The sequence below is a fragment of the Sinocyclocheilus rhinocerous genome, unplaced genomic scaffold (assembly GCF_001515625.1).
Source record: "Sinocyclocheilus rhinocerous isolate Xijiao unplaced genomic scaffold, SAMN03320098_v1.1 scaffold1762, whole genome shotgun sequence".
Classification (NCBI taxonomy): Eukaryota; Metazoa; Chordata; class Actinopteri; order Cypriniformes; family Cyprinidae; genus Sinocyclocheilus; species Sinocyclocheilus rhinocerous.
In genome coordinates, this window is record NW_015636932.1 from 400,533 (window position 1) to 414,488 (window position 13,956).

General features: G+C 35.5%; 2 protein-coding genes across 5 annotated transcripts in view; one reads left to right on the forward strand and one right to left on the reverse strand.

The window, feature by feature from the left end:
- Positions 1-5,637, forward strand: part of LOC107748302 (fibrous sheath CABYR-binding protein) — a 15,562-nt gene extending 9,925 nt beyond the window's left edge. For both annotated transcript variants that reach the window (XM_016563045.1, XM_016563046.1), the window contains exons 9-11: positions 2,770-2,901; positions 4,069-4,338; positions 4,433-5,637. In XM_016563045.1, coding sequence (XP_016418531.1) covers positions 2,770-2,901; positions 4,069-4,338; positions 4,433-4,648 — 618 coding nt within the window. In that variant the 3' untranslated portion in view covers positions 4,649-5,637. The remainder of the gene's footprint in view (positions 1-2,769; positions 2,902-4,068; positions 4,339-4,432) is intronic.
- Positions 5,638-5,711: 74 nt separating this feature from the next.
- Positions 5,712-13,956, reverse strand: part of LOC107748303 (progressive ankylosis protein homolog B-like) — a 23,649-nt gene continuing 15,404 nt past the window's right edge. The window contains exons 5-12 of one of the 3 annotated variants that reach the window (XM_016563048.1): positions 13,155-13,325; positions 12,942-13,076; positions 12,764-12,856; positions 11,373-11,465; positions 9,242-9,371; positions 9,001-9,124; positions 8,621-8,720; positions 5,712-6,789 (exon numbers count right to left, since the gene is read on the reverse strand). In XM_016563048.1, coding sequence (XP_016418534.1) covers positions 6,664-6,789; positions 8,621-8,720; positions 9,001-9,124; positions 9,242-9,371; positions 11,373-11,465; positions 12,764-12,856; positions 12,942-13,076; positions 13,155-13,325 — 972 coding nt within the window. In that variant the 3' untranslated portion in view covers positions 5,712-6,663. Of the gene's footprint in view, positions 6,793-8,620; positions 8,721-9,000; positions 9,125-9,231; positions 9,372-11,372; positions 11,466-12,763; positions 12,857-12,941; positions 13,077-13,154; positions 13,326-13,956 lie in introns of those variants that run through there. The other 2 variants (XM_016563047.1, XR_001640918.1) reach the window with 2 other exon arrangements.

Consider the following 13,956-nt stretch of genomic DNA (forward strand, 5'->3'; position numbering starts at 1 on the left):
TTTGCTCTCTAGAAACCATGTCAGTTTCGGTTGAAAATATTTTAAGTTCAGGTGTTAGCATTATTAACACTGAATTAATACCAACATATGAAATTAAATTAATGACAGAAAAATTAGGAATGTTGGACAATAAATATATAATAGGAATACAACAGCTTGACAGTAAACTGTTTTTGCAGTATTGTCTTATATTAATGTCTGTTAAAGGAAGACTGTAAACAAACAAACAAACAAAAAAACAGCCACTTTCTCCAAAATTGTTTAATTATTTAATTATGACAGAGACACAGCAATGCATCATGTTCTAATCTAGATCATCATGTTTGTAGTGTATTCCAGGGGATTAAAACGTACAATATATATTTCAGATCTAGTGGAGTAACAGTAAATAATAATATAGTAAGTTTTTGTAAATGTGTAAAGTTGCATAAGCTCATTACTTGGTCATATAAATCATTATTATGGTTTCTATGACTAGGACCTGCAGTTCCTACAAGGATTTAAGTTTACTACTAGACTAAAAACTACTAGCGCTAGTGCTATGTCCCCACTTCAAAACACACAATATTTTACACTTTTGTGAATAATTACCTGTCAGGGTCTTTGGGAAAATGATGAAAGGCAATATTTTTACTGTCACACTGATAGTTTTTGCAGTGGATTGCCCAACATTGCGTTCTTTTATTCCACTTTGACCTCTCTTTCGTTGTTATTCTGTCTATTTCTGTATATCTGTGCTGTTGTCCAGTTGGAATTTTCACCCCAAAATGGCGGCCGCGCTACTGAAGCGCCACCTAGTGGCTGTTACCCAAAAAGCATCAGCGTTTCGCCTCTTGGTCTTCTATACTCTTTGCCATTACCGCACGCTCCCATCCGCTCCCGCGATTTCGGTGTCCGCTTCCGCAAACATTCTAATACTGTATATAATTTTTCGCGCATCAGGGCGCCGCTATCAATATGTGGGGTATTTCAATCCCCTTTGAATGAGCGCTTGCGGTCGTAGTTCACTTTCGATTTCGCGATCGCGCGCGCACTGTGTAAAGGGAGCACATCTTATATAGGCTTAGATCTCTGCCACAATTCTGCACGCGAAAGATCATATTTTGAGCGCACAAAAGTGCATTTTGCACGCGCGCGATCTGAGTTTTGTGGAGAAAATGTTCGTTTCGCAAAGAAAAACGTATTTCGAGCACACAGAAATCAATTTTGCATTTAAAATAAGTGTGTGCAGACCTTCTCTTTTGCGCGTGCAACGTTTCACTAGCTTGCTCCCTTGACGCCTGCCCTCGGTGCTCTCTAAATGCCAACAGCTCGCTTGCTCAACACAACCCAGGGTTACAATATGCCATAATTCCAGCCAATCAGAGACGAGGCTGCTAAGTTCTGATTGGCTGCCTTGACAACCAATCACAACATTTATTGCATTACCACGACAGCAGAAGTGGAAAAATACAGTGCATGCATAATTATTATGATATTCTGTTTATATTTTTTTCCAAGCACATTTTACCAATTCCAAACAACATCAATCTTAACCACTATTAATCTTTTATTTAATCACTTATAATCTATATATTATTGTTCATGAAGGCTGGAAGTGAAAAACGCCTTATATTCAGGTGTGCATAGTTATTACGCAGGTTATCTTCTACAGATAAAATCTCGAGATGGACCAAAAATGAACTCCCAAGACTTACTGCCAGATTCTGGAAGACAAATTCTTCAAACAGTGGTACAAGAGGATGTGGTGCTGGTCCTTCAAGAGTCACTCTCAACTTATCTGTCTATAAAGCCTATATATATATATTATATATATATTTTACTACACTTCAGTGTGTTATTCTTATTAAGTAGGGGTTATTTTTTAGGATTCTATACTTAACCCAAGTCTCTGAGAACCTGACACCTTGTACTTCTGCCATGATCATTCAGACACGATCAGGTGCAGTACTGACACTCTGTCAAGTCTGCATCAAATCAAGCACTCCGTAATCACAGGTGGACTGTCTGATCAGTCAGGTGTTTGTCATGAGAAGTGTTCCACAAAAGAGCTATGGTTTGCAGACAGTTATAAGAGTTGATGTTACAAATACATCTTTTGAATATACTGCGTGAACTCATTGCCCGTTAGCTCGGAGAGCTTTATTTTCCCTCCTCAATAAGTTTTTTCAGTTGTTTTGTTTATTGGTATAATTCTTGTTTCTTGGGTTGCATTGGTTAGTCACTCAATTAATTCCCTTGTGCTTCGTTCCCCCCTTCTGAATTATGTTGCCATGATTCCTGTATATACCCTGTAGAAGGCCACTGTGATAATGCCACCAGAGCAAACGTGAGAATAATTAAAGCTTTTGCCTTGACACAGCTAAAAAAAAAAAAAAGCTGACATATGTGTCAGAAGAGCTTTTTAACAAATATTTAGTAAATATTCAATTTCATCCACTTGACCAGTTCACAAGACTTGAAACATAAATAAACACATTTGTATGATGCAAAACGTCTGTAAACATACACATCATGGCACAGGTACTGTATTTTTTTTAAAATATTTTTGAAATTAAAAGATTCAGACATTTATATTCTTGATTTTTGCCTGTGGATCAGATTATTTCTACACCACCCGTTTCAGTTCATTCAGATCAGTTGAGGTGTTTACATATACTATTTTTGTTCTGATTGAGCCATCAATCCGATTATTTGGGTATGTGTAAACATAGCTAATGTATGTGATGTTTTCTAGCTCAGATTAACAGCTGCTGGTTATTCTCACAGTTACCAGAGAAGATTGAAGCCCAGGACCATTTGATTGGTGGATGGATGTTTCCTCCAGAATGCAAGTTAGGAAGTGAGAAGGAAAGTTCTGTGGAGAGACTAAAATGTTATTTGGATCTCCTTAAGAAGAAGGTGAATCTCTTTTTTTTCTGCTGTGCATTACATTTATCTTATTCAGACATAAAATAGTTTAAGTAAGATTTTTTTTTAAATTAAGAAAATTAATCTATTAAATTATTCAGAAGTAACAGTAAGTGCCTGGCAACGATTAATCGCGATTAATCACATCCAAAATAAAAGTTTTTATTTATATAATATATGTGTGTGTACTGTGTATAATTATTATGTATATATAAAGACACACACATACATTATATATTTTGAAAATATTTACATGTATATACTGTATTTATATTCATATAATTTATATATTTAATATATAAACATTTTTCTTAAATATATGCATGCATGTGTGTGTTTATATATATACATAATAAATATAGTACACACACATTTTATGTACACAAGAACTTTTATTTTGGATGCGATTAATCACAATTAATCGTTGCTCAGCACTAATATAGTAGCAAAAAAAGGTAATATTTCAAATAAATGCTTTTATTTTTGAATATATTAAACTTAATTATAGAAGCCAGATTCTATCATGGAATAAAAAAAAAAGTAATTGTAACCTTTTATCTTACAATTCTGACTTTATTTTGCTCACCATTGTGAGTTAACATCTGACAATTGTAACATTTTTAGTTTGTATATTTTTAGGCACACCTAATTTCGTGTAAAAAAAAAAAAAAAAAAGGGTCTGTCTCACACATGTATTTTGCCCAAGAATAGTTTTTGTGCATTTTGTAACATACCATTTCATATTGTATTCATAAATGAAATGCATGCAATCACATATTACTTTCACAAAATGAATATTTTGTTCCTAAAATGCATTTCATGATTGAAACAGACCCTTTCGTTCACCAAAATCAAGTCACCATCTGGCCTGGCCATCGGAAGCACCAGGAAAAAAGGAAGCACCAGTCAAGACAAATTGATTTATGATTCATTATTGATTTAGTAATACATGCAGATTTCAGAAATCACTTGGTTGCATCGGGCAGGCAATAATATAAAATATCAATTTAATAGTAAATAAATGAAAATGAACAATAGTATATAGTGTATTACTGCATATTCTTATTGGTCAATCACAAAAAGTAAAATTCAGGTTCTTTTCAGTTTAATTAGATAAAATATCATGATAATTTCTATCTTTATTTGCTTTTTATTCAGTGGCAGGCAGCAGCAGCCTGTGAGAGCTCCGAGGAGAAGCACAATTTGTGTGAGTGTGTGTTTCAAGGCGGAGAAGAGGAGTATGGTCTTCTGGAAGCACTAAAGTTTCTAATGCTGGCCAAAGCTGTTGAGCTTCATCACAACATGACGGCAGATCAAGAAGTGCCTGTGTTCTGCTGGCTTCTTTTTGCCCGCGACACATCCGAAAACCCCCAAACCCTCCTGGCCAATCACCTGAGCCAGATCGGCTCCAGTGGAGGGGTAGAACAGGCAAGTATGATTGATGACACTGACAGACTTACAGCTCTTGAAGGCTCCTGCTTTAAAATACAATTTAAATGTATGTTTGCTTTGTTTGTTGTAGGTAGAGATGTTTCTACTGGGCTATGCCTTAAAGCACACCATTCAAGCCTTCCGTCTGTACATGACTGACACCGAGGAATTTGTGACACATTACCCAGACGACCACAAGCAGGAGTGGCCCTGCGTGTGTATCGTCACAGAGGACGATCGCCATTACAACGTCCCTGTCAGGAGGAGCGTTCAACACCAGCACAGAGAAGATATCACGATGACCTAACAACGGAGACCTCAGAGAACAAATCTGGTCTACGAAGTGGCATGATGTTTGTTTTTTGATAATGATTTGTTGGTCATCCAGTGAAGGGAATTTACAGCAATTTACCGAGATCAAATTGCAAGCAGAAGTGCTCAGGTTTTTCCCCTAAATGAATCACAGAACTAACATCAGCCTGTCAGGAAATGCTGTGATGATTAACACTGGTTCAGAAAGGGGGAAAAAAAACCTTACTGCCTTTTTACTTTAACCCTGTTATTTTTTGTGTCATGCACTGTTGGAAATTGCGTTGATTTACATTGTCAATGTTAAAAAATAGAGTTTAGCACAATAATTTTAGAGAATTTTAATTCAAAAGAATGTATTGTGGGTAGGCTATAGTATGGGAAATGAGATAATGGTCTACTTACTAAAGTTAATTCGTTACATACTTCAAATTTGCGTTGTTTCAAAATATAAAAGAAAATGTAGAAAATAGCCATGAGCATTGATTGAAGCATTTTTAAACAAATTCTGTCAGACATGTCGGCCCATTTTTCTAAACATTATTTATAAAACTGAAAAGTTTTCCTTTTTCTATGATTTTATAACTATTTAAATGAGGCTCTACACAAAATATTGTCAATTTAAAAAATTTGGAGCACATAAAGAGTCTTAAAAAAAGCCAGAATAACTTATGTTTACATGTTCTTAACAGACATTAAAAGCAACAATAACGTGCATAAATCATGTTAGCAGGCAGCTGGCGATATAGATGCCAACAAGAGTTCAAAAAAGCTTAATATTTGGCTTGTTGTGGAGTGAATCAACAAGTACTTGCACCTTTTATTTTTATGTTTTTTTTTTCCTGCTCATCTTAATTTTTGTATATATGACAGATTAACGCGGATTAATTTTATTGCCAAACATAGAAAGTTATACAGTATTGGTTATGTAAAATACTCATCAAGAACTGGAAGACAAGACCATTTGAGGAAATATGAATAAAATATTCTGTTCTATGACTATTCTATTCAGGCTCTGACTTTAATATGCACAAAACATGAGAAATGCAAAAAAAAAAAGCTTTAGCACAACGTTTGTTTAATAAGCATAAAGCATTCATAAGTGCTGACATATGAGCTGTCATTCAGTTAGACCACAAGCACCGAGTAACACGAGCACCTAAAGTAAAACAGTACCTCAAAACTGCATTCCATTTAATAATTTGACAAAATGGATATTGAAAGTGAAACTTACAGTAAATTTCTAAGATCTGGAAAATAAAAAAAGAAAATGGATTCTATAATGTGGTCCCAGCACAAAATACTGGATCAGATCTGATCAGAAATGATCTGTTCATGCTTTCCCAAAAGCTCAAATAAATAGTCTTTTGTACATAGAAGTGATCTTCAGACCTAAATATCTCCATAGTGACATTTGCGAAGTATACAAAACCTGAATGTGTGCAGTGAATACAAAAATAAATCAACTGACATACACAATCAAATCTAGTATGTGCCCCATAGCAGTAAAATAAATCCCTCTTGAGCAAGTTATAATACACTCAAAGTGTAACTATTCATTGTGCGTCTCAGGGCAAGAGGAAACGGACGGTATGTCTCAGGGTCAAAGTTCAGATAATAGTTCAGTCATTAAAACACATTTTTTAAGCCTGTTCTTGGTGCAGTCTTTCTGCAAGGATTTGTTTTCTGATTGTAATGGTCTATTTTGGCAAAAATTTTCACAGGCTGCAGAACAAGAACTTTGGAAGACATCTGTGTAAATATGCCTCAGTGCAAAAAGTGCAGGAGTGCAGTTGATGTAGACATGCAAATCTGCTCATTCTACCCCATACAAGCATCAATCAAGCTGGCAATTCCACTGGGGTAATGGAGAGATTGTAGAAATGTAAAAAAAAAAGATAAAGTACTAGTTGCTTCTTGTCGTCAAAATTCCAAGACATTGTACTGCGCTTCATCTGCAAATGAAAGGAAAACATGTATCTTCCACCTATGTTTTTCTTTCCATGCCTTGATTCATTCATCTTCTGTTTCCACCTGCTCATTCTCAGCCTCTTCAGTGACATCTAACTCTGTCCTGGAGGCGACTTCATTCATCGGGGAAGAGTTGTCCTCCACAACCATTTCTGCTTCTGGGGTTCTCTTCTGAAAACAGACAGTGAGACTGATAAATACTGCAGAAGAGATACGAAACATAAGGATTTTAAAAGTCTAAAAGCATGTTTTGGTAACACTTTCGATTAGAGAGCACTATTCACTATTAACTAGTTGCTTATTAGCATGAATATTACTAGCATATTAATGCCATATTCTGCATGAACATATTCAACATACCCTACCCAATACCTAAACACATACAGCTATGGTCAAAATTTTACATACACTTTGCTGAATCTGCAAAATGTTAATTATTTGACCAAAATAAGAGGGATCGTACAAAATGCATGTCATTTTTTATTTAGTACTGACCTGAATAAGATATTTCACATAAAAGATGTTTACATGTAGTCCACAAGAGAAAATAATAGTTGAATTTATAAAAATGACCCTGTGGTTTACATATGCTTGATTCTTAATACTGTATTGTTACCTGGATGATCCACAGCTGGTTTTGTGATAGTTGTTCATGAGTCCTGAACAGATAAACTGCCCGCTTATCTTCAGTAAAATCCTTCAACTCCCACAAAGTTTTCCAGCATCTTTTGCATATTTGAACCCTTTCCAACAATGACTGAATGATTTTGAGATCCATCTTTTCACACTGAGGACAACTGAGGGACTTACATGCAACTATTATAAAAAGTTCAAACACTCCTTGATGCTCCAGAAGGAAACACATTGAATTAAGAGCCTGAATTTGAACTTGAAGATCAGGGTAAATTGAACTTATTTTGTGTTCTGGGAAACATGTAAGTATCTTCTGTAGTTTCTGAAGGGCAGTACTAAATGAGAAAAAAACAAAAAAAACATGATATTTACAGTAGGTCAAATAAGAAAAATGTGCACATCTTCATTTTGTTCAAAAGTTTTCATCCCCAGCTCTTAATGTATTGTTGTACCTTCTGGAGCATTAGCGACTGTTTGAACCTTTTGTATAATAGCTATGAGTCCCCTCAGTTGTCCTCAGTGTGAAAATATGGATCTCAAAATTATACAGTCATTGTTGGAAAGGGTTCAGATATGCAAAAGATGCTGGAAAACCAAAGAATTTGTGGGACCTGATGGATTTTTCTGACAAACAGCAGGCAGTTTAACTGTTCAGGACAAACAAGGGACTCGTGAGCAACTATCACTAAACGAAAAAAAAAAAAACACAGCTGTGGATCATTCAGGTAACAACACAGTATTAAGAATCAAGCATTTGTAAACTTTTGAATGGGGTATTATTATTTTCTCTTGTGGACTATATGTAAACGTCGTGAAATATCTTATTCAGGTCAGTACTAAATAAAAAATAACAATAGCATTTTGTTTGATCCTAACTGTAATTACTACAATAACTACCTTACTATCAATTAGCAGCAAATTAGGAGTTTATTTGAGGGAAAACTCTTAGTTAATAGCGAATGTGTAATCTAAAGTGTTACACCTGTTTTAATAATTGTTTTAGATTTAAGAGAATAGCACACACAAACATAACAATATCACTGGAATTTTTAACTTGAATGTGTAAGGTGTCCGGGTGCCATCTGCTTCCAGATATTTTATCTGTACAACAGTCCATTATGCTGCTTGATGTTGCAAACTGATTTGTTATCATATTACTTTAATTTAATTTAATCATAAACACATAAACAGCTAACAGCATTATGTTTACTGCACTTATTCTTATATCTATAGAGCCTAATGAATCTGAAGTCTCGCATATTCACAGAAAAAAGCTTAATTTCACATTGAAAAATAAGGTAGATAGGACACAAGCTGTAGTATTTCTGCAGAAACCATTGACTTCTGCAGTCTGATTGCTTCTCACCTGTTTTCGGTATACGTAACAGGTAGCCACTGCGACCATGGTGGACTCCCCCATGAATCCTGCTAATAAAGACCCCACTCCCAGTGTGGCACCATGCACTCTGCCCAAAGACAAACCCAAAAACTCCTTTAAATAACAATTTTCTGAGCTTATTTTAAAAGTTGCTGCAGCAGTCTGCATTAGCTGAGGAGCGGAATCATAATTAATTCTCAAAATGCAGACAGGGATTTGAAATGGTTTATTTTTAGACTCACTAAAAATTCAGAGGCAGTATGAGAGCTAATTACTTCACAAATCACATATTGAGCAGAGAAGCACATTCAGAAGATATTTCAATGAGATGCATTTAGCATGTTTGTATATTCCTTCTGTATACGAACCCCATGTAAGGCAGCACCAGAAGGCTGGTGATGAGCACAGCGATGCGCAGAACTGAACTAGGTGCCAGCACACAAGTTCTCTTTAACGTCATTAACCAGCCCGTCAGATGAGCTCGAACCGTAACTGATAGAAAAACACAGACACAAGGTCACATAGATATACAGTAATGCACTGTAAATCATATAAAGTCATATGCAGTACAAAGTCAAGTAAAAGGTTAAAGAAAAGACTTTATGGTACCAGGCACAGGGAAGAAGGAAAAGACTCGCAGTGGAATGATGCAGAGCTGTGCGAAGGCCATATCCACCCCAATGACATCTACCAGGATGCGTTCAGAAACATGAGGCGTCCAGAATACAATGAAACACATCTGGAAAACACAGACACAGGTATGTGCACAAATTACTGCATTTATCAGTTTTGGGTCAAAGGTTTACACCAAATATACATGTATACACTGCCACTGAAAAGTTTGGGGTCAGCAAGATTTTTGAAAGAAATCTCTTATGCTCACCAAGGCTGCATTTAGTTTATCATTGTAAAAAACATCATTTGAATATTTCTTTAAAAATTTCATATTCTTGTCATGGCAAAGCTGAATTAATCCAGCTTCCATTACTCCAGTTTTAAGTCCCGTGATCCTTCAGAAATTATTTTAATTTGCTGATATGGTGCCCAAGTAACAGCACTGTTAATACTGTCACTTCTGATCAATTTAATGCATCCAAAAAACACATTAGCCTCAAACTCTGGAACAGTAATGTATACCTAATGTTAACAAAGTGAACCTTATTGTAGTGCCATTACTGAAATAATCGCTATGTCTAAGTGTACATTTAGTTTAATTCCTTCATTACTCTTAATCTTAGATGTGCCAGTCAGTTTTGACTGTGTCTTTATTATGAGACTCTTCTCATTCCAGCAAGACTAGATTATGCAATGGTCTCACACTAAGCCTGCTTGACGCCCTGCCTATGGGCATTCCTCTATTCTGGCACAATAGAGTCTGACAAAGGCCTGGCATGCCTGTTTACAGTGAAAGATCCTCCACATCTGACCAAGTTAAAGGCCATGGGCTTGAGTCATATAATGTGCACTTGGCTTTGACCTTCAGTGCTCACTCATGCCACAGTTCTAGTCACAAACACTTTTACACTGAAATCCAAATGAACGGACACTGACGATGGATGTGCGGGTGGATGTTTTTGCATTGTCAAAAACAATAAAATGTGTAATGTGACACAGACCAGCCCATCAATGCATGCTTAACCTGGGCTATAAAAACAAACTACCAGCATCATGAGTTTGCAGTTAATATCAGTTTTTTTTTTTTTTTTTTTTTTTAAAGCTATTGTCTTTTATGGGAATATCAATTAAAAAATAATCTAGGAATTCCTGTAGACCTGTGCACTTGAAGCAGTAACATTTTTGTATTTTTCTTCCATTTCAAAACAAAACAAAATAAAATAGAATAAAATAAAAAAAAATTGTGCAATTACTTTTGATTGTTCCATGGATTCTCTGCCAAATTATTTGATCTGTTGTTTTCTCCACTGTCATTATGAAACTAGAATCAGGAAAGGTGCCAAATATCTTCAGGCTGTTTTGAGACATCTCCACTGGTGGCACAGGTGTTACATCTCCATTCAGAAAAGTGGGTGTGCAAGATCTACCCACATGTTTTTCTTAATATCAATTTTATTCGATCCTCTAATCCATAATTACACAAGACACACCTACAAGTCATGTCACGGAAATCAAAAACAAACAGCAAAAACTGTGACCCATTAAACCAAGCTCTATAGTTTGTTTTTCTGAGAATGTTTTGTCTGTTTACAACATGGATACTTTTTTTGTTTGTGATAAAGTAAAACCTTCACCATATGTCGAACATCTGCTTTCCAATAACCCTTGTGGTGTTTTGAGACACAAACCGCCTTAAGGTCAGAGCAGGATAAGTAAACGGAAAAAAATTGGTTTTTGACCAACGTGGGAACGGAAATCAGTGTTTACTGATTGTATGGCATGCGAAAAATGCACACCGTTTTCACGTTCAGGCAAAGATCTATGTTTTATGTTGGAACTTGAGCAGCTGATCTAAACAGACTCAGCCTTGACATACCAAATGAAACTAAAAACATTATGAAAATATCCTCTGGGTACATGCATGTAAATCAGGTAAATAAATATATATATATATATTTTTTCCCACTGTAGGTGACATTAGATTTTAAGCAGTGACAACTATGCCATGATACTGCATACTTCAGTAATTATATATGCAGAATTTCTGACACTTTACATTTTTTGAAACTCTTTGAAATAATTTTTTTATGCTCACCAAGGCTGCATATAGACTAATAGATCTTACCGTTAAGGAGAGGAGAAAACAGCAAAGGGTGAACCTCTTGATATGTGATTTGGTGACTGTCAGACCACTGGCTAACTTATTAGTAGGGTCATTCTGTTAAAACAAAAGAAGTACAAATACTATTATTTATTTATCCTCCAAATGATACAGGTTAAAATAAAAAACTTATGTGGAAAAACACTTTTTGAAACGACAATGTTATATATTCAATCCATACATAAAACATGCTCATCTGGCACCATCCATCTAAATCAAGAAAGATGTTTTCACACCCACTATACAACTATGTGCATCAACAATGAAAAGCATGTTGTTATCTTTCTTGTCTACAAGAAGAACACTGAGTGCTAGTGACGGCAAAAACATCATTTAGATGTGACAAAGCAAGTTTTCCCCAATCTCACCAACACAACCATAAAATTAAAACCTATACCACACAGAATGCTGATACTGGTTATGTCTCTAATCAAAAGAGGCTAAACCTAAACATGTTGAATCAGGCACATGTTAATCTGACTGTTGTAGGTCTTTGAATGGTACATAATTACAGGTCTACAGGACGAGGCATTTGATTGTGGAAACTAGTCATCGGGTGTTGACTAAAAAACATTCCAAAGCCTCAGGACAAACCAAACAAATAAAAGTTACTAAGGTCTTAAATAATTCTCTTACGAAATAACAAAAGGTAATAATATACAGTAAAAAGTTGGATAGGAACTACATTTTTATATTAGTTTGTCAACGCTGATAGCCTTGTGGGCATTGCGTCGACATATAGCATTGTTGCGCTACGGGCGTCCCGAGTTCGAATCCCATCTCCAGGACCTTTCCCGATTCCCCGCCCCTCTCCCTCTCAACCAATTTGCTTCCTGTCAACTCTAAACTATCCTATCACAAGACAAAAAGAATTAGTTAGAAGTTTTTTTGCCTGAAAAATACATGAATGTGACATTCATAGTCAAAACTAGGGCTGGGTAAAAAATATCGATATCTCAATATTAATCGATTCTCATTTTTACGGAACGATATCGATTCTTAAATATCCAAAGATAAGTTAAAAGAAAGAGTACAACTTTACAATCTGTATCCTGTCTCATGTAATCTCTCAATCAGTGTTTCAGCCGCGCAAAGACGTCAATATAACGTCTTGTAAACAATGTCACGTAACGTCACATTTACCTCAGAAAAAACATATTCGGTGACCATAAACTCATTAGTCAGCTAGAAAAATAAACTGTAGAGAGGGGCCTTTTGCTAAATATATGCCCCATATAACATATTCCATATTCTCAATTTTACTGTTCTTCAATGTTTAATTTATGTTTGAATAAATCCATCAAGTTTTTATGACACGAATTGCAAACCCAGCCCTAGTCAAAACCACCACCTACCTTATCGAATGCTGGATACATGGCACGTAGTTCTGTTAACCAGCCATAGGGCATGTGACCAACCGGATATGTTGCTGTGAGTACTGCTACCGCCTAGCAAACACACACAATTCTGTTAGAACAGGCTGCTGAGTGTTACTGTTGACTCTAGAACATATTAGCACCCATCAGTACTCACTTCGGTTGATGCAGCGCTGCCTTTGAGGTCCCGAGAGACAAACAGATTGACAATGGGCCTGCTGATGCGCTGAGTGGCCAAAATGAGGGCAAGTGGCCACCAGAAACTTAGCATCTTCCTTACAGTGGTGTCGCCCTGGAAGTGAACAAAAGTACTCTGAGTATAGGATGCAACTTTATGAATATTCTGTGAAAGTCTTCTTGATAATCATACCCCCTGTTCGATGCTGCTTGACTCAGGAATAATGTCGTGGACGTTACAGTAGTAGCCCAGTCCTACGATAGTGAACCGCACCAGAGCTCCCATGTACAGAGAGAGAATGGGAATGAGAAGAGGCTCAAAACATTCCAGGTTACTTTGGAGAAGAATCGGCACAAATATTATCTGCAGGCAAACAGAAGAGTCAAGAATCAATTAAATATTGGGCTAGTTTAAGTACATGTTTAAACACATGACAAACCTTCAAAAATATTTATGCATTCAGTAGTTAAAAGAAAAGAGATACGCTGTTGCTGCTACATGCTATGCAAATCTGCAATGCAAAATGAGTGCTCAATATAGCCCTTTGGCAGGTAGCACATCTAAAATAAAAAGGGATTTGCAAATACATGATGTGCTAAAAACTGTATAGATGTTAAACTATTTAATATTAGTTTAATTAAATCATGTTAGTTTAATAATATTTTAAATACAAAAATGTTTAAATGAATAAAAATATTTAAATGTCATGTGTTTTACAGATGTGTTGTGCTTATTGCGATGATGTATGACTATTTTCTTAAAATAACTTATTTTTAAAAAATTAATATTTTGGTTTATTTTCATTTTTACTTATTTATACTACCATTCAAAAGTTTGGTCAGTGCTTTTTTGTTTAGAAATTAATACTTTTATTCAGCAAGATTACATTAAATTGTGAATCAAAAAATCAAAAGTGACAGTAAAGACATTCATAATCTTACAAAATAATTATATTTTAAATAAATGCTGTTATTTTAAAGGGGTCATATGACGC